Below are 21,589 nucleotides of genomic sequence, written 5' to 3' on the forward strand. Positions count from 1 at the left end.
AGAGGAAAAAAACCACTTTCCAAGAATTATCAACTGAGGGGAAGAAAAAAAATCAAAATCTTGTTTGGAAGTCTTAGAAGGAAGAGTAAACAGCTTGTCACTGGCAAGCAGGGGAAAAAATTGAAGCCCCTCAAGGCAGAAGTCTAACAGGTGTCTCTAACCCCTTGGATTTCGTGTCTTGTACTCTCCCATAGAAGTATACTTGGTCAAGGTCACCTTTCTCTTAGTTCAGGAGTATCATTTATGCACCTGTTCAAATAGTTTCCCTTCAAAAAGGCCTCTAAACTACAGTATCTTCCTTTGAATCTCTGCATTCAGCGTGTGTTATGCTTTTGCAACAAGGGAAATAAAGGAGGGACAGTTACCAAGTCCCTTTGCCTCCCAATATAGTGCAGAAAAAAAACTGCCTTAATAAATACAACACGGGTGCTGACTGGCTGGTGCCTGCTTACCCTAATGAACTTAAACTCTTATTTGTAGTGGACATCTGTCAAGACAGAAGTGAGGCACACAAGTCCTCTTAATCCATTAGCTCTAAATCCAGCAGAGCTTTCACACTTCTTTTTTTGAATTGAAGAAGAAAACCTGAGTGGGAACATAAAATGAGGCAGTGCACAACTCAAGAGAAGATCCTGGGCAGTGAGCACGTGAGATTTTGAGGCAAACAGCAATGAAAACCAACAACAAAACTGGAATTGTGATGGAAAAGCTGTGAGAAGAATGCCAGTCTGCAGTTCAGGATGAAACAGTAAGTTTGAATTTTTGTTGTATTTTTCCTATTTCATTTGGATTTTTAATCAAAGATAAAGCCAAAGACAGAGAAAGGATGGGCTGCACACCCTCTCACAATGAGATTGAGAATACAATTGCAAGAAGTGGTCTTAAGGCTTTCAATAAACCCAAAAGTGTTTTGCGTATTGATCCGGGAGATAAAGGAATCCCACTGCTTGTTAAAGGTTCATCTTGCTACAATATTGATGAATTCCACCAGTATGGGATCCAGGGGAAAGAATACCTGAGAGAAAAGGAGGATGAATTATCGGACCAGGACAACAAAGATGATTTGCAGTTATCTTCCAAGGCCCATTCAGATCCTCAAGTTTCCAGGGAAGACAAGGAAATTGAGAGGACAGCCACAGATGCTGAAGTTGTTATGTCCAAACTGATTGAGTCTCAAAAAAGTATCACTGAGGCCATACAGATCAGAAAGCAAAGCTCCTGTGAATCAGAAGCGTCACCTTTCATTTGGGATGACAAGGATGAAAGCAATGCAAAGCAAATTCCCAAGAAAGGAAAGAAGCAAAAAATCACAAGCTGGCAAAACAAGGTCGATCTAGCAAAAGTAAAGAAAAGTCCATTTCGTCACCGTGCGAGACAGAGAAAAAAGTAGATTTCCCAGAACTGCTTGTTAAGGCTCATCAGAGTGCATACACCTACTTAAATCCCAACCTCTCGAAATATGAAACTATACTTCATATGGCCAACCAGGCTACCCAAACTCAACTCTTCCTACAGCAGATGGTAAGCTTTCTTGTGCTTCGTTTTGATGAAATCAACCAGCTCTTGGAAGAAATTGCCAGTGATGGTGAAAGTCTCCTCAAAGACATAGGTGGGAATCTGGCATGGCCAGCAGAAAAAGGTGATTTGAAGGAGCACCCTGATCTTCTGCAACAACTACTGCAGTACACAGTCAATAAAATGCAGTTAGTGAGTGGGACACTGGCCTCTCTCACGTCTGACGCCCTGCAGGAAACATGCAGCTACCTGCAGTCTGCTGCAAGCAACCTGGAAGGAAAACTGAAAGCAAAGCAAAGCTTTGATGAGCGCCTGCTGAGGATGGTGAGGCTGCTTGAAGCCTCAGCAGTGAGATCCTCTCAGTCCCAGGGTGATGACAGGACTCTCTGCTCTGAGGACAGTGGCATTTGCGTGGACAACGAATCCCTCAAAGACTTCAGTGCTCTCAGCCAGCATGGAGGACAAGCAAGCTGTGATTCCTATGCACAGGGACATCCATCCCAAAAGTATGCCAGAACAGTGCGTGATGGGACAATGTCGCCAGGCACAGCCACATCCCATGACTGTGCACTTGAAAGGCATTTTAAAGATATATTTTACTCATCTGTGCGGAGTAAAGAAGCAACTTCTTGTCAGGGTAGAGTACCAGAAGGCATTTCTACCACGCCCCAATATGCAAACTTGAGAAAAAGTCATTCCTATAACTCCTTCCAGTCTGACTCTATTCAGGAAGATGAACATTTCAAAATATGTGAATCAACAGATTTTCCTTATGATGATGATGAAGATGATGAGGGAAGCACCCTGGGCGAGGATGATGACAACACAAGTTTATCAGATATGGGGAAGGATGCCCTGCCGAGGAGGCCCCTGTCTTCACCTGCAGTCACTGATAACACGCAAAGACAGTCCATCAAGAGGACAGAGAATGCAGAGAGAGAGGAAATTATTCTGAAGATGAAATATGCCATCAGTGAAAAAATCAAGTTTGTCCCAGCTAAATCCAGACATAAAGAATGGACAGAGGATGAGAGTGGAAGAGCGGTTTTAACAACAAGGCCCAGTACAGCAATGGGCAGACAGAAAACCTTCAGGAAACAACGACGGTCCAGGTCAGAGGAGTCCCTCAGAAGCCAGGCAGAGGACCTGACCCTCCTAGAGCTGCAGAGAACTCAGAAAGAGCTCAGCAAAAGGCTTGAAATGTTTTATGAGAAGAAGGATACACATAGCAACCCAGAGCCTTGGAAATCAAGAGCAGCACCCTATTTACAGGATGAACAAGTTACAGCCAGGTCCTCTAGCAAATTGAAGGCCTGCCTCAGAAAATTTGGACTTCCAGTTATTCCACCCACCATTCCTTTCCAGAGAGGCCTGGCACCTTTAAATCCTAAGCATCGTATTTCACCAGTAGAAGACACGGACCCTTCAGATGCCAATGGAGTTTCTTCTAGCTTTCCAAATGCCTTTCCTCCTGCACTAACTGCAGAATTAAGCAAGAAGGACACAAAGGAAGAAGCTGACGAAGACCTTGAGAACCTGCCACCACCACCACCTGAAATGTTAATGGACACGTGTTTCGATTTATCTGAGCCTGAAGAAACTGCAAAAATAGAAGGAAACTCTTCAGAAGATGCCAAAAAGCCTGCCAAAACAGAATTTCATGCTGCTAAGAGAGCACAAGTTTCCCCAAAAATGAAAGCCTCTGTCCAGTCCATTGACTTACTGCCAAGTAAAAACATCAGTGGCCCCAGTGCGATCACTAATAAAGGTCTAAGGAATACAGGAGCAGGGGACGAGAAACTGCAGAGGTACTCTCTGGAGCTGAACCCTACCAGTGTGCACATACCTAGCCAGGAGGAGATACTGGAAACCCAGAGGAAAGAGGCTGCAGATTTGTACAAGCAAACCCATAAAATCATTCCTCTTCAAAATCCCAGTGGGGTTTCAAAACCACACATCAACAGCTCAGAGAGCAAAGAGCCCAATTCACCTGCGACTTTGGTGCAGTACCAGAAGCAAGGTTCTCCTGATTTGCTCAGGAGAAATGAAAAAGGCTCAGCATTTGCCAGGAGGGTCTCCCCAACGAGAACTCCTCCTCCTCCTTCTCCACCAATGGAGAAACGGCTTTTTAGCCCCCCAACACACCACAGACGCTCTCTGCAGGCTTGTAGCAACCCGCAACCAAGCTCACCCACCACGCAAAGGAAACCGAGTCCCCCCGCAAGTCCCAGGGTGCCCAGCCCACCCTCACAGAAGAAGCTGCCTTCTCCACCACCCCAGCGAAAACCGCTCAGCCCTCCCACGGGACACAAGCAAAGCTCGCCAACACCATACCGGATGCTGGGCTCCCCAGCCTACCGCCGAGATGCAAGTCCCCCACCGTTCTCCACCGCTCCTTCCCCACCAACCTCCCCATCCCGCTCCTACAAGGGGCCAAGACCTGGGCTGGATGCTGGAGATGAGCACCAGCTCTCCTCCTCCAAGAGAGGCAGCAATGTTCATTCGATATTTTGCCCAGCCACCTCTTCCTTATTTGAAGCCAGACCTCCACAGGAACCCACCAAACCCTCTGTGGAAGCGACCAGTCAGCCTGAAGCTTCATCACTTTCCCAAAAGACCAGCCTGCTTTTCCGGCAGCCTGGAGACCGGACCAGAAAGCTATCCCTGAGCGCTGCCAATCCTCAGCCGTTTGTGAGGAGAAGTTTCTCTGACCGCCGACCAGGGGTCCTGTTTCGTCTTCCAGCTGCCGTGACATCTGGCAGTGAACCCGCGCTTAACCACGCAAGGTAAGAAACTTCCCACTCTAGGCCAAGGAAGCGGAAGGGTAGCACTGCATTGGCTTTCTGAGCTCCTGATGAGAATTTAATGTCGTTGAGAGATTTCCCAGAAAAGTGCTCTCTTCATGTGCAGAACAGACAGCTGGGCAAAGATACCATGGCAGTTGCACTAGGTGATTGTTGTAGATCACTTCCAACTGAAATATTCTGTTCTATTTTCTCACCCCAGATTTCAGTCTGCCAGTATGAATACAGGGAGGAGTTAAGCTTCCATGGGTTGCTCAAGCCTTACACTTACATATCTGCTGTGACAGGTACCCCAGGGAAAATTCAGTGTTGGTTTCATGGCACAGAACTTCTCTTATTTGCATGGGGGCTAAAGATAGCCACATTCAATTCTTAAAAGCTCTGAAGTAACCATCAGGTTACACACATCTTTAAATAACCATTAGGAGGTAGGCTTGGACCAAGAGGAAGGGTATCATTCCTAACTTCAGCTTCTAAGCCAGTAAACTGTTCACCTGATATCTCTATTAAAATGTTTCAAATCAGCTGGCAAGAATGACAGATAATGTGAGCTTCTGAGCTTCTCATGTAGGCTTTCAGAACTAGGTGCCAATTTCAAGTCTAATGAGTCCACAGCCCAAGCCCAGTTTTCAAAGTGGAGAAACCTCCCATGGCTACTGAAGATTAATTGCTCTGAAAAAGTCAGTTTAAAGAAATTGAAGCATCAACACACCAGTTCCATGTTTGCAAGCATTGGTGGCCATTTTTAAAAAAATCTGGGCTTACCTTTAAATTCTCTCTACCACTTAAAAAAAAAAAAAAACACAAACAAAAACAAACAAACAAAAAAACCCACACAAAACAAAACAAAACAAAAACAAAAACAAAACAACAACTCAGAACCAGCTAGGAAACAGAAATGGTATTTGGGAATACTCAAAGATCAGTGTAACAGCCCGGAAGTAAAAAGGGTTGTTATTCTAGTTTCTTAGCATCTTAGGATGTTTAAGTCCATTAAGCTCTAAGCTACGCAAGAGGATTAAGACCCTTCTCAGGCAGCCTTTCCTCATGTGAGGAATATTGTTACTCTTGCCAGAGAACAGCTGAAATCATGTGAATCATCCCCATGAGCAGAGATTGCAAGACCAACACTAGCAGGAGACAAAACTGCACTTGTAAGTGCACAAGCACTCCGCACATTGTAAATACTGGGACAGTCCTGGATACTGAATGAGTAAAGGGACAGTCATAGGCACTGAAGTAAGGTGTCCAGGAATTCCCTCCCTAGAGACAGAAAAAGGATCAAGTTTCCCACAGGGACAGTAGAGAAAAGTGCTGAACAAAACATGTGAAGAACACGGAGAAATGCAGACCGGTTTGCATTCCCAGTTCTAATATTGCAATATATTCTGACATTTGAAAGTTTCCTAAAAGTCCTATATGTTGTTGCTGTGTTTTCTGTTGTTGTTGTGTACTATGTGAAGTCAGCTTTGCCTACTCCAGTGCCTGCTAGCAGATATAAATGTTTTCAGAAGAGGCTTTATATCAAACCTTGCAAGACAAAAGCCCTGGCAGTTTTATGGATCAATGTGAAAAACAGTCTTTTATAAATTGTTAGCTAATTTATACTTAAATGGGGTGTATTATCTTTATATTGTAGTCTGTCAGAGCATAGAGCGTAATATAAAAAAAAACCAAAACAAACCACTGTAAATAAAATCTTCCCTTTCATGAAAAAAATTATATATGCTAGTGTTATGATATACAGCATTTTGGAAGAACGACATATATCCTGAGCCAAATTCAACTTACCATTTATACAAATGGACATCAAAAGTAGTCCTGCTGAGTTAGTCCAAATTTATATCAATATAAGCAAAAGGGAAAATTGGCCCATTAATTGCCACATACAGTGATTTAAAATGCAATACACTACCGTGTGTTTTCTTACATTTAAAATAAGCTGCCTGGAGGAAGCTTTTACAGACCTTACATCAAATGGCCTTATTTGAATATCACAGCAAATACACTGATGGGCAGAGAACTGTTTTAGGAACCAGCATAAGGCAGAAGCTCCAAGAGCTCCTCCCATCACTGCTGCTCATCTCCAGTCACTGGGGACCAGCACGGTTGCCACAGCTGTGAGCGCCACATCCCCATGCACAGATGCCGACCCCTGCTCTTGCAGCAGATGCCATAAGAGACAAACCACCATACCCTGGTCCGTCTTTCTCCTTCAAGTTCATTAAGCATACAAGGCTTCCTCTGCCTTGCCATTCATTCAGCTGACGGAGGGAAATTTCGAAACGTGTCCCCAAACCAGATGTTGTGCTCCTAAACCTCCTCGTTCTGGCCATGTTTGCATCTGGTCTCAAGTTCACAAGCTATTCCCAACCAGCTGTCAGTCTCCTTTCCTTCATTCCTTCCCTTGCTCTACCTCTCCTCTACAAATATAACAATGCCTATTTTTTTGTCTGTGTGGGGGTTTTGTGTGTTATTAGCAGCTCCAAGCACTAGTCACAGGAGGGAGGAGAGGCAGAGGCAAACCTGCAATAGCATCACTCTTTTACAGGTAAAACATTTTGAAAATCAGTGAGTTAGCCAGTTTCTACTATGCTCCCAAACTCAAGGATAGAGTCCTCCAATTTTTCCATGCCCAATTAAAACATCAATTTGCTGAGAAACAGATTGTTTAAGAGAGGAGCTTGTACAAGCAACATGTTTCTCATTAGGCAGCTGAGCATCCTCTCCCACCCACTCAATTTTAGAAGAAACACCAAAAAAGGGGGGTGACTTCCATCTCACTTGCTAACTGGTGTTGCCAGGCATTAAATGTCAGTGCTATACGCAGACTTGCATGTCTCCTGTACACTCGCTGATCCCCTAGAAGGCAAAAAGCATTTCTTTCCCAAGATTGTCTCCTGCCCATCCTGTTCTCTAAGGAGTATCAGGACTTAAGACATCATTAGCCCTAAGGCGGGAGCTAGAGCTTTTGTGTCCAGTCTTAGGGTACTTGATGAGAGTTTCAGGTTTCAGTGCTCAAGTCAGTACAACTGGTTCCCACATGGACAGCCAGTACATGGACAGAATGAGCTGACTTTGCTGGTTTCTAAGCTTGGTCGTTTGACAGCGATCAGCAGCTATTGGCATCTTATCAAGGCATAACATGTACAATCGCTCTGCTCACAGAAATCTTGCTGATCTGTAATAGGATTTCTGTGTGTGCAGTTAAACAAAATAATATTTTATTAAGATTCCTAATCTCCCAAGAGGTAGAACAAAGATAAAAGATTACATGCCTTTAAGATATTGTTCGAGGAGGGCTTGAGGATGGATTGTGTTGACTGAATCAGACCGAAAGCAAGTAGCCCAAGTGAGACCTTCTGCAACTGGGTGATATTTGGGTCTGGATTATTTTCATGACTGGTCACATATCAGAAATCTCTTCCTCAGTTCAAATAATTAAACTCCTAGCAGTCAGAATAGGAACACGACAGCTTGTCTGTAGTTGAAAGCTAATACAGTTTAACAGTTTATATACTTAAAACACAATAATGATTCCCAGATAACTCATGTTGAGCTTAAACCACTTTAATTAGTTACAGCAACACAGGGCACATTTCAGCATGAAGGCCCAAGGCGTGAGACATACATGACTAGCTCCACTGCTATAATAGATCTTGATTCATAAAGTCCCTGTGACCCTAAAGATTGCCAGTGTGACTTCAGGAACATCATTTACACTTTCCGTGTCTCAGTTCTCCTGACTGCAGCATCCCACAGTCATGTTGGCATACTCAGAAATCACTGTAACCTCACTCAACAGATGTGTAACAGAGGTAAGACCTTTCCTCCAGCAGGGTCGGAACAAGACTTTTTGTGCAAGTCTGTGTCCACCTGCAAGTAAACCCAGATTCATACTGATCCCCGGTTCGACATATGAAACGTTTGCTTCCCAGTAGACTTTTGGGAGGGAACAGTACAGTGCATATACACAGGAGACAGGGAATTACATAGTATTGTGCAGCATCTGTGCTTTGAGGGTTAATGTGGTCTAATCAGTGCTGTTTTAAAAAGTCACAATTCATTAGCCTCTTAACTTAAGCATCTTTCCTTCTGCAGCTTGGAGGAGAGCCCTAGGAAAGCAGGCGACTCTTGGAACAGCCCTTGCGTACCCGAAATCAAAGAGTCCAACAGATCCGCGTCCCACCCCGAGCTCTACATCGTGGGCCAGGGGCTGCAGAGGGACTGACAGCAGAAGCACCTGCAAAGAATCAAAGCCAGAGGCCCCAGGGGGCCTTAACCAAACCTCCAAAGCCTGGCTCCATTGTTTTTTTTAGGAAACAATATGACGGCATCACATGGAAAAACCCAGACTGGTCCTAACAATCTAGTGAAATATCAGTAGAGGGGTAGGCAGCTGCTTCTTCTTTGGATTGCATTTCGTGGCGCAACTCGAAGATTTACACTGAGCAAAAGAAATACTTCGCAGTTGGTCAAGTCTGAGGCAATTTGATTTGATAAAGACAGGACCCAGAGAGAAGTCCTTTGTTTCGCTGTTTGGCTAAAGGAGTTCAAAAACTTTCAGAAATTATCAATATTTGACAATTTATTTATTCAGGAGGCACCAAAGTTTCAGTTATGTAAAAAGTGTCTGTTGTGACATTTCCAGGGGGGAGGTAAAATCCTGAACCAATTGATTTTTCTTGCAAAAACATCAATGGCTTCAGCAAAACCACATCTTTACACTGGGTATTTGTCAACATGCAGAAAGAGAATAAGACCAATACAAGTTAAAACAAAATAACCTCTTTTAAAGGAGTAAAATTAGGGACCTTATTCCCTCAAAAAAGGCTTTGATCTTCTAAATCACCCTTGATCATCATATAATCTCATCACCTCTAGTTTCCAGGGTACAAGGCTTAATCCTGATTAGAGTAGTTTTGTAATAGCCCAATCAAACATTATGAATCCTGAGGCACCTAAGGACATGTATTTTTTTCTTTTTTTTAAAGAGAAGAGAATGCTAGCATAGAGAACCCTGCTCTCCCTGAAACAGATTTATATTCTTTCTGATTTATGCCGTTTGAGGGGATTTATTGTCATTTCACTGAAGAGTCTAGACAGATGTTTGTTAATAAAAACACAAGTTCTTTACAGTCGATTAATCCCAGGCTTTTACAGTGGAATACAGTTTCAGAATTTACTGGATCTTGCTCACCTCATTTATCATCACAATTAAGATGCAAATTTGAATTAATGTAATTTTAATTACTTTAATTTGATGTGATTTTATATGCAACTTCAGCACAGAATGAGATCCAGGAAAAAAAAAAAAAAGCCATTTGTGGTCCTATTTTGATAGGAATAGTTTAAATTTTTCTTATGGTTTTCATGATAGTGGCATCTGGGCACTCCGCCTTCACACAGGATTTTTAACCTTTCCTGCCACCTTCATGGTGGGAGAACTGAGACTCGTGTTGTGCTGTACAAAGGACCGCTTTGGATACTGAACTCCTGAGGTTTTAGTCTGGTGCCTTAATCACAATGATCCTTCTTCAATTATTTCAGTGCCATCTTCTGACACCTTAATTGTCATATTTAAGGTGAGGTATTGAACAGAAAGAAGCAACTCCCGGTAAGCAGATGCTGTGGATCGTCAGGGCTTTGTGAGCTTGAGGTGGTACAGCAGCCTTACCCAGAGTGTACAGCCAGGAGATGTCAACACATCCACCTTGCAGTCACACAGGCAGATGCACCGTCCCCTGTTGAACTGGGAAATCACTGCGGGTACTGCAAAGATCAACAGCAGGGCAAACTGCAGGCTGGCCTTCCCCCTCATCAGAAGTGTAGCTCCCTCCCAGATACACAGAGATACAAATACATTCGCGTGCACTTTGAGTTTGTCTGTTCTGCTGGCAGGAACTACCCAGAATGGAACCAAATCAGGAACATGACAGCAGAAAGTCAGCGCTTTGCATGCCTAAATGTGGCTTTGAAGATGAAAATGTGACAGAGTGGGAGGACAACTTCTGCTCAGCTGCTACAATCATTTTATCTCTTTATGGTTTCATGCTGAAATGTCCCGGCACCCATGATGGGTGATGAGAGAAAGTATTCATTTATATACCCCAGGCACCAAAATCTGTGGTACAAGAGCTACAGCGGCACATGGAGCAACACTTCAATTCAGCAATCAGGCTGGAAACCTCCTCACACATGTGCCAGCTAGACGTGGAGTCAGCCAAAGCATCTTCCCCCAAAAACCAGGCTCCCTTGAAAACCTGGCACACAAACTGTCATCCGACCACAGCATCTCTCCCAGCTTTGACTAAGCCCATGGTCGTCAGGAGGCTCATTGCAAACACAACCCCACTTGAACACTGCAGCTGCTGAAGGGTTCGGATGCTGCTCTAAGGACGCTGCAGAAAACAGAGAATTATATTCAAGAAACAGAGCTTCTCCAGGAGCGATCTACAACTTTATAATATGAATTTGTGACTACATACAGCTAACAGATTCTCTTCAGTACAGTTAATGTACAGGACTATTGCAAGTAAAGTGTTTACCTTCAATTTGTATCGCAAGCATGAGATTAAGAGTAACTATAGTATGGAGGAAATTATAGTTTGGGTGGTCACTTTAAAAAAAAATGTTTATACAGTTTTTTTGGACAACACTTTCATTTTTCATTAATGTAATTTTTCTGGAATACAATTGTTTTATAAGACCATACTCAAATTTAAGATTTATTTTTTACTGATGTAAATAAATCAGAGTTTTTATATGCAAGGTATGAATTGAGCTCTCTTACATTCTGTATGCAAACGGCTTAAATCTTACCCCAATGTTATACTACTGATTTCTTCCTTAGTGCGCTAATTAGTGCCCTGTGCTATAAAAAGTCTATTTGCTTCCTCCTCACCACAGTGCAAGCCTGTTTTATGTTTTACTTGTACATCAATTAAGGTTGCATTTCCACTACACAAACGTGCCTTCTTTAGGCTACAAGATCAAGCCTGTACACTGACAGAGCAGAGCAGAGATCAGCTGTGCTTCCACCCTTCCCGTGCCCTGATTTAAGCTTGAGCTACCTGGCAATTTTGTACTCTGTTTAGTAGAGTTCCTGCATGCAACCACGGCTAGTTTGAGCAGCAGGTAGTGGTTTTCCCCTAAGGATTAAAACCAGAGTGCACCTGCTGCAGTGGAGTCTCATTGCAGAGGGGCTGAGCACAGAGTGAAGCAGTATCAGTTTTCCAGCCAGGGCTTCACTGCTGCAAGAACAGTGGCCAACAGCTCTGTGTGGCACTTTATCTGCAGACCTTTAAAAAGCTGGCAGGTGCCCTTGCTTCCAGTGACGCTGCTCACATCTCAGACCTTGCAGGGACTTGTCATTCCATACCCTCAGTATCTGAAGACCACAAGAACATGAAAGCACTACTTATACTCCAGTTACTTCTTTGACAAGAACTACTCCAGATATTAGCAATCTGGATGACAGCACTACGCAGGTTATCAATAAAACCAGCGTGTCACAGTGTTTGCGCTGCCACACCTCTGAACACCCAAAGCATTTCATAATCATTTATGAAGTTTCGTCATTAAGAGGAATATTCTGAGAAGTTGTTCCCTTTGCTCTATGTAGGAGGGAAAGAAATCTCAGCACAGAGATAGAGTAACCTGTTCTTACTGTCATGTCTCATCAGTAAGGAGCTGCCAACATCTCCTGAAGAGAAATCCTTCTAGATTAGCAGATCATTAATCCATCCACAGCAGATACACTCGGTGCCATCATGACTGCAGTGTGTATAGATGCTTGTTGCAGTTATGAACTTCAAACTCAGACTTTGATCTTCCCGGGCAAGATACTGCAGGTTTCATAATGCTTGCAGTATTGATTAGGGACTCATTTCCATGTTGTCCTCAGACAAATATAAACTCACTACTGTATATTGGATCAACTGAAAGTTTGGAGCAAAGATCCCAACTTTCCATTTCTTGGCCATTTTGGATGAATAATGAAAATGTAAATGTCAAAAAAAAGATGTGCAGATACAGACAGTAGGCACTCAGCTGGACAAGGTGGTCAAGACCCAGGACCACGTTATCCCTCTGATCTCATTTTGGTTCATCTCACATCTGCCTGCCCTGCATATACCCTGTTCCACCACTGCAAGCACAAAATTATCTGCAGCCTTCACCATCCCTAATTGCTCTCCACTTTACTGACATACTGAATTTCAAAATCTGGCCGCTTACCTGCCCTCATCCTTTCTTTAGTAATATTCCACTCTGTGACTGCATTAAGTAATCCTGTGAGGATTTCTGGAGTTAGACTGTATAGAGTACACCCTTTATCAAGGTTCTTTTAAAGGAGAAAGGGGTTATAAGCCTGTCTTACTCTGTATGAATCCCTCTTGCTTTAATAAAGTTTTCCTTGAGGCATAGATGAATTGATTATATAGCAATTAAGAAGAAACTGAAAGCTTTCAGTGTTAAAGGCTGCTCTTCATTTATTATTACTATTACTAAACCACTGGGTCTTCAGCATATGAATGAATGAAAGCTGAGGCCTAGGGCTGCCAACACAGCAATGTCCTTCACAGTATCACAGTATGTTTGGGATTGGAAGGGACCTCAGAAGATCATCCAGTTCAATCCCCCTGCCGGAGCAGGAACACCCAGATGAGGTCACACAGGAACATGTCCAGGTGGGTTTTGAATGTCTCCAGAGAAGGAGACTCCACAACCTCCCTGGGCAGCCTGTTCCAGTGCTCTGGCACCCTCACTGAGAAGAAGTTTCTCCTCAAATTGAAGTGGAACCTCTTGTGTTCCAGCTCGATCCCATTACCCCTTGTCCTATCATTGTTTGCCACTGAGAAGAGCCTGGCTCCATCCTCACGGCACTCACCTTTTATATACTTATAGACATTAATAAGGTCCCCCCTTAGCCTCCTTTTCTCCAAACTAAAGAGACTCCCCAGGGCAGTGACTGTAAAGCTGGGAACAAAACTTTCCAGGCATTCCAGTAGACACAGAAAGATATATAGCAAGGCTGACATGGCGCTACAGGTAAAACCTAAACCAACAAATTCACTGGCTGCTTGGCTTTTGAGTGTGACTCTAAGAAGTCAACCTAATGGGGCAATTTGCACCTTGCAGCCTTCCTGCCTCTTGAACCCAATATCAGTGTAAGAGTCTTATATTCAAACTCTAAATTAAACCTGTCGGTATAATACAATTTTTTTTTTTTTTTAATATTTTTAATGTTTTCCTCCACTTCGAAGTGTTGTGTCTTTTCTTGTAAATAGAGTTACCATAGACATTGAGGGCACAAGGTAATGCATCTCTCTGGAGTTTTTTAATACTGATGTTTTTTAATCAATAACCTGATATCCAATGCAGATCCTTTCATCCTCATATTTCGGAGAAAACACATGCATATACGTACATGCGTTAATGGCATACCAGTAGGCTTCCATAGCACGCTTTTTCATGTGGATAAACCAGGCAATGGGGAGCATGAGGGCTGCCCGGCTGGCGCTCAGCGCTCTGCAGACAGACACAGGGCTCCTGGTAAGCAGTTACCTAATTCTGAATCTGAGACAAATATAATGTCGATCCACGTATCACATTAACAACAGCTGGTAACAGGATATCTCTAAGGTGCAAAATGAAGAAATAATCTAGAAAGCACCATGGACAGTTGAAATAAAATTACAATGCTACATTCTTCATGTTGAAAACCTCAGGACTTCAGAACTACTTATCCTACCAATAGCCAAGAGTGGGAGAAAGCACGTACTGCACCTCTGAGCTCTGCCAGCCCAGGCGAGGCAACAATTTCCCCATCCAGCCCTGCAGATTTCTCTTGACAGCCAAAGAGCTAGGAAAAGCTTTTCCACAGGGAAATAAAAGAAAAAAAAGCTGCTGGAAACACACAACAAGCGCAGTAGGCATTTAGATGCCCAGTGTATTCCCAACACAACGGCTCAGCAGCCTGTCTGCTCCAGCCACACAGTGAAGTTTGTCGTAACTGCCACAGAGGCTGTTTACAAACCAGCAAAAATAGAAAGGCACTTCTTTAAATAAACAGTGTACTAGTAACTTTAGGAGTCCTTCGATGGGTTTGATTTAGACTCCTTGCAGTGAAAAGGAGACTAGAACTTGTGCGAGCGTCTCTGTTCTTCAGATGATGCTTCCCAGGAGACTGACATGCTCCAGAAGTTCAAGGCAACAGCTCTGGGGCTGAGCATCTCCCACCACCCATTTTGGGATGGCAGGCCAGCCCAGCAAAGAGGTAAGCAGAAAGCTAGCACAGGGCCCAATGGATCCAGTTATCTTGAGGTTTCTATCTCAATTTTTTTTTCCTCCTAAATTTGCATAATACTGAGCCAAGACCTGAGCTATATCTAAATTTAATTTTGTAAGCCAAGCACTTAGCAGTACTCTGAAGCACCATCAGGAGGACCATGCATCATCCACGTTTGTTTATTACCATGTTTGAAGACTAAGAAATGTTTCTGATGTGAAAGAGCAGTGACTTCAAGGAGAGGGAAAAATACTACCCTTCCAACAGCAAGTTTCACTGTCTTTACTACGGTGTTTTAAAAAGATCTGAGAAAATATTAGAGCAGAGAGGGGGGTAAACAGGCAGTCTGTTTCCATGATTTTGTCTCCAAGGAAAACAAAAAAGACATATTCGCTTTGCTGGTAATGGCAACCCTGTAAGCTCACGGACTGTTCTTCCCTCCATCATGCTACCCTGCCTGGGCTTTACTAGGCCAGGATTAGATGATAGCTAAGCAAACACACACAGCTACATAAAATAGATTTTTTTCCTCCAGAAATCCTAATTCATACCTCACACATGCATTTTCTTTTGTAACATCAGAAACTGGCAACCATGCAGAATATGCTGACAGAATGTTATGGTTTGCACTGGGCTGTGAAGTGTTTTTTCCTAAGGCACAGGAATAATGGCAGCTACACGTTAAAATGTAAGTTTAGCAGATTCAAATGATTATGAAACAAAACTGTTAAACAATTTCTTAAGAGGCAGCAATGTCAATGATCACGCAGTTCATCAGGAGTCAGAGCCAAACCTAGAAGCGCTTGTTCCAGCTACACAGGAATTCATTACGCTGGGAAGCACTGGCCCATGGCAATGAGTTGTCACATAGCTCTGGGCTGAACGGCACCCAGGCTGGAGTATAAATAGATTTGTGAAACCCTTCTCACCTGTTGTTGGCCTTATGGTCAGCTCATCCTCTACAAACAAGTTACAAACAACACTACTTTACTGCTGTTCTGGGTAAATGCACATATATCTGCCGTCTGAAAAGCAGGGCATGTTTTCCCCATGAAATACGTTTCCTCTTCTTACATATAAAATTGTGATTGAAGGCAGCTATAAGCCAGAAATTACTCGGATTGCAAATGTGCAAAGCTTTGGGATTTGGGCCAAGTATTCTTCAGGTCTGTTGTGAGCAAAGGATATATCTAGTTAGAAAACTTTATTCTATATAGGACCTTTTGGGTACATTGTCTCCCAAACGTGTAAATAAATGATGCCATTGCAATGCCAAATAATGAAAAGTAGCAGCGGATGACACAAAGAAGCCATGGCAAAAGACAAAGAGGAGGAGAGGGTCACTAAGGAAAGGATACAGTGGGACAGATTTATGCATTGTTGGAAATGCACTAAGGAAGATCTTAGGCCAGCTTTTACTGGGACAAGTGCAATCTGTAATTTTGAAAACAAACAAACAAACAAACAAAAACTATAGCTTCCTACAGGCATGAAACATGAACTACTGTCACCCCTGGGCAGGACCAAAAGAGGGGCACGCTGTTACCATTACCGTCAAATGGAGCATTAATGGCAGGATCACAGGGAGGTCCAGCCTGCAGGGCCACCCACCAGCACCACTGGGCTGAGTTAGCTGGAGGGTGGCCGTTCCCTGGGGAAACAGGAGCATGTTTTGTTTTCACTGAGTGATACTGAAAATAAAAAACTGCCAGAATAATACAGTAATCAAAGCAATAGAGATCCTGGTACTGGCACAATTATGCACATGTGAAAGTCATCTTATTAGAATAGCCAACTTCCCTTCTTGAAATAACACATACTACTACTTGTATGTTTGCACTGACAGAAATGTGTCAACACTGAGCAGTTTTATAGTCTGATCTATTATATACGCTGACAGCATGCACAGACGAGGACTATTGTGAAAAGGAAGTGTCTCTACGTATAGATGTGTGCGTACAGATGTGTGTGCATCTGCAGAGGAAGCCCCAGCAGCAGCAGTTGAATCAGAGGGAATGTGACATTTGAGGCCGTGCCCGAGAGCCGGGGCACAGCTGCAGTGCTGGCCGCAGGGCACCGACGACGTCCCTTCCAGGAGCCAGCAGCAGGGAGTGACAGACCTGCACATCCTGCAGCCTTCACCCCAGTCTCCAAAGGGGGCCGAGGTTGTACGTGCTGCTCTCAAATGCAGCAGAGGTGAAACATGTTAAACCACCATGAAAATAGCACAGCCTTTATTTATCCAGGGCACAGCTATTAGCACAGAGCATGGCTTTTACAGCTCCTTTACCACTGCCAACTGCATTCAAAGCTGTTGGGGGGCTTTTAAGGAAACACAGGGGCAGTTTGTTGGCCAGAGTTACTGTTTTTTTCAGCTAAAGATATCAAGGCAGAGTGGAGGCTTAATGGTTCGGGTCAACTCTAATTTTAACTAGAGTGGTTTTCTCACCTCTGTCTGTATCAAAGGCAGTATCACAGTATCAGGATTCAGTGTCAGCTGTCAGAGATTTGGTAGCAATGCAACCACTTTTATTCCCATCGTCACTATTTACCAAGGACTAAAATAGCCACCTCAGTGCAAATCCCCTCCCTCTGCTTGAGAGAGGGATTGCAGCACCTGGTTCCCAAGCTCACCTTTAACCTTGGCAAGAGCAAACTCTACCAGAATCACCTTATTATGATCCATGCCCCAGCTGCACCTCAGCAAAAGCAGCTCCCTTCAGGTGCATTCTTTAATTCTTTGCTCCACCTCTCACAGCAGCACCATGAAGCAGAATCAACATTCTTTACAACAGGAGCCTTCAGCCTCTGCGCCATGCTTTGGGTCCAGCCTTCCTTCCTTGTCCTCCCAGTTTGCCATTCATTTTTCCATATCCTTCCCAAAGTCTTCTTGGCACTGCCAAGTTCATGCACGTACATTCTGCTGCAGGGGTTTGTGGTTGCACTTCCACAGGCAGATTCAGGGTCCAGCTAACCCATTTGCATGGCACATGCACTCCGAAGAGCGGGTAAGTCATGCCATCAGGTGTGTGCTTTGACTCTCGGTGAGAAGAAAGTGCCCATTTGAGGAAAAGATGAATTTTGCAGACTGGATTCAGTGTATGTAGCACCAGTCTCTCTGCTCATGCAGCTTCAGAGTTCTAATGCCCCCTTGCACAGGGAGATGGCAAAAGACCACTCCCTACTCTGCAGGGGAATGTAAACTTTCTTCACTCCTTTATGGTAGACACCATATTTACCTTTTCTCCCCTGCCTTCCCTTATGACAACTCTACCTTCATCAAGCAGGAAGAACCTTCTGTGACAGCCAGGGTCTGTACTGGGCCTCTGGAAGGATGTAGGGTAAGAGTAAGCCAATGTACAAAGTTGCCATTCATTTATTTTCCTATCCTAACTTCTGTGGTTTAGCAACTGCACTGCACATTAAATGAATTAAACTGGGCCTGCAAGTGCAGCTTGCAGTTTCCTCTCTGGTGAGACTTCTGTAATAAAATTATAATAAAAATAAGTTTGAGAAGTTAAATATTTAAATTCTTATCAGTGCTGGAAGAAGGTTCAACACTGATTTGCCTTTTGTTTGTGCCATCCAAAAACCTTAGTAGCTTCTTAATGGCTTCTGAGATGTGCCCCTGTGCAAACCTGTGGCAGGAGAGCTCGTCTGAGCTGAATTAACCTTCACCCATTAAACCCTCTGCTTGTCACCAGAGACATTGTCAGCTAGATTTGATCTCACTGTTGTAGGACTGCCCCTCTTACAGGGAAACTGCCTCAGCTGGAGAGTTAAAAAAATAAAACACCTGGACAGAATAGGTACTGGCAGGCAATGCTTTATTCTCACCAGCTGTGGGGAGCAGTATGCGTGAAAGCACCACTCAAGGCCAACAGAGAGTTAAGAAACCAGTTACAGGGGTTACATTTCAAACCAACTTTGCAAGTGCTACAGCTAAATGCATGAAAACACGCTCTAGAGACCTCATATCATGTGCACAAAAGCTTTTTTCCCCCCCAAGTGCAGAAGGTTCCCCCCACATTCCCAAAGGCCCAAGCATAGCCAAAGAGAAAGTAAAACTAAAGGACTGTTATTCAGCCCAGCAAAAGCAGCCTGTGCAGGGAGCACTTACGGGGCTCCGGAGGGAGAGACCTGCAGAGGAGGAAAACAGCAAGAATAACTTTTGAGGTAGAGGAAGCAAAACCAGGAGGCCCTTGAGAGATGCCAGTTGCTTAATTAAAACAAAACAAAACAAAAAAGGCAGAAAAGCAACCTGTTGAAATAGATCTCAGGCAGTAGCAAACTGCAGGTGCTTAAGGAAGTGACATAGTTCCAGATCTGCAATTTAAACAAGGGGCAATGGGTACCAACTAGAACACAAGAGGTTCCACTTATATATGAGATCTGCAAGGACTGTGGCTTCCGCTGCAGGATCTCCAGAAACACTGGTGTTTCAGAGCCAGGTCCCTGGCTTAGATCGCATACCAAGACTTCATAGAGATGAGTTCCTGAGTACTCCCTGCTACCAAAAGTTGGGAGTTCAAAAAAAAAAAAAAACAAACAGCAGCACAAAACATTTTAGAAGAGTCTACTAAATAATTTTGCCACTTTAATACTGTACTAAAAAGAGATTCCTTAAGAGGTGCCACAGTGCAACCATTTTATCTGGCAAGTTAGAGTCCTGCATAGCTTCAGACATACTGAACAATGCAGCACATAAACATAAGACCATAAAATTCCTGGAATGGTCAGATCTCCCTGGATTATTCTTTGACCTCCCAGCTTCCTACAAGGTCCTTGTATCTGTCAAGAACCTGTCAAGGCGCTTTTAAACTTCCATGGGCCCAGTGTGTCTCATGCTGTTATTTTCCTGTTTTTTCTTCTCCCCAAAACTTCTATTCTTCTTTCTTTCAAAACCCTGCCAGTATATGGAAGATTATATGAACATAGATCAGGCTGCTTTGTTTTCATATCTGACTACACAGATGCACCAACATCTGCTGCTTTCAGCCTTTCCACTCTTCTCTCATCACTCCTCCCTCTTGTGCTTCCAAATCTGTGTATGGTGAAGGACTGGCACATCTCCTCCTCACTGTTTCCTGAATCTCAGGTTCAGAAGTGCTTTACTGGTCTGCATAGAAGGCAAATTCTTCACATCTCAAAAGACGGAAAGACATTTAGAAAATCTATATAGTTTTAAAAAAATATACCTTGTCCCACAATGCCTGCACACAGCTTACCTTTGCCCAGGACACCCTCAGCCCACTCACTGCCCACCCAGCACCCCATGTGCAAGGTGTCACAGCCCCCCTGCCACAAACCACTCTCCTGCCCCTCCCCAGGGGTACCTCAGGGTGCTGGGTGGCAGTCAGATGGCACCCGTCACCTCACCACATCAGTCCATTGCATGTGGTGCACAGGGGACCACAGACAGGACGCATCCCCTGAAACGGGAAGAAAATTTCAGTGCATCTGGTGAGGTTTCTGCTGTCATTGGACTGGGGCTGTGAGCCTGACCTAGACATCTCAGGCCATTGCACCAGCAGCTACCAGAGACTTGTAAAGGGGCTGCCCGGCAGTTCGGCATCCGCTGCATACACTGGCATATACAGTGAGCTGCACATCCTCCCATAACCCCACTGCGTACCTTCTGGGCAAGCAGGTCCTGGCTTCTCATTCTATGCTTCTGAAATCAAACCATCTCTTCCTACAGTTCTAATGCTTCCAAAGCCCATCTCTTACTTTGTAAGTAAAAATATATGTATGTGCACATCTCTTAATTTCTATGTATATAAATATAGTATTTTCCTTTTTACAGTTACAAATTGCATTTACACACAGGTTTTATTTTTTTGGTATCTGTGCAAACTTCTTAGGGAACATGAGGTCAAGACATAAAACTTTAGAAAAATTCTTTTTTAAAATATTTTTTATTTTTAAAGAATTCTTAATTTTTTTTTATTAAGTTTTTTAAGATTTTTAAGTTTTTTTTAAAGTTTTTTTAAGGTTTTGTTTGTTTTTTTTTTTTTTTTTTTTAAACCAACATCAAAATATATTAAGTAAATGTGTAACTACAAACTCTATCAGATAAATCCTCTTCTTCAAACACACGGAATAAAATGAATGCCACCACCACATCCACCTTTGCCTCCAGCTGTCCCACTCCACACCCCTCCTTCTGTTTCCTGGAGCACATCAAGCCTTCACATTCAGGTTCAAAAGATCCCAGAGGTTTCTTGTCACATACTGAGGCTGGTTGGTGGCATACTTCTTCAGGCTGGGGCCCATCACTTCGTCAAGGCTCTTTGCAAGCTTGGTGAGCACAGCCCTGACACTGCCGCTTCGGACAGGCAGGGCCTTGTTTCCCAAAAGGAACCAGAGCGCAGGCAGGACATAGCGGTGGACGAATTGAGGTTTCCGGGGATAAATAGTGGCCACAAGCACTGCCAGGTGAGAGAGACAAACAGATTAACAGCCGTAATGTAAACAAGTACGTTCCTTGTACCTACAAGTACCTACAAGTTTTGGTTCTTGGAAGGCTTTTCTGGCTAATATCAACAAGCACAAAGGGCCCAATGGTCCAGAAACAGGCAACAGTGGCTGATCATCCACTGAACAGCATAACCAACCTCTGAGGACCTTAATTTCTCCAAATCAGAGGCTTTGTATCCATGATAGACTTATCAAAGTGAATAATACACATTTTGTAAATAATTTCACTATCTGCTTCTGCATTACAAATGCCAAAAATGGCAAATCGCTGTTTATTTCCGTTAAGAAGTTGTCTAAACCAGCTGCTGAAGATTTTGAAATGCAGCTCAGAGAGGTAATTGAAAGATTTCTAACAAAAGGATGATTACTTTTTTTGTGACCTTTGACAAAGAATGACAGAAGTCCCGTGTGGCTGTTCCTTTTGCTTAGTGGCACACAGCAAACAGCAGTATGACACCACACTTCAAAACTTCAGCCCAGAAAAGATGTGTGTTGCTTG

The 21,589-nt window shown here is 43.5% G+C and overlaps 1 protein-coding gene and 1 pseudogene across 1 annotated transcript in view; one reads left to right on the top strand and one right to left on the bottom strand.

The window, feature by feature from the left end:
• Nucleotides 1-502: 502 nt before the first annotated feature.
• On the top strand, nt 503-11,222 carry LOC136100650 (photoreceptor cilium actin regulator-like; annotated as a pseudogene).
• Nucleotides 11,223-20,793: 9,571 nt separating this feature from the next.
• LOC136099662 (TOG array regulator of axonemal microtubules protein 2-like) overlaps nt 20,794-21,589 on the bottom strand; it is a 37,623-nt gene continuing 36,827 nt past the window's right edge. The window contains exon 19 of the mRNA XM_071807274.1: nt 20,794-21,041. Within this exon, the coding sequence (XP_071663375.1) occupies nt 20,794-21,041 (248 nt within the window). The remainder of the gene's footprint in view (nt 21,042-21,589) is intronic.

The sequence above is a fragment of the Patagioenas fasciata genome, chromosome 3 (assembly GCF_037038585.1).
Source record: "Patagioenas fasciata isolate bPatFas1 chromosome 3, bPatFas1.hap1, whole genome shotgun sequence".
In the NCBI taxonomy this organism is placed as follows: domain Eukaryota; kingdom Metazoa; phylum Chordata; class Aves; order Columbiformes; family Columbidae; genus Patagioenas; species Patagioenas fasciata.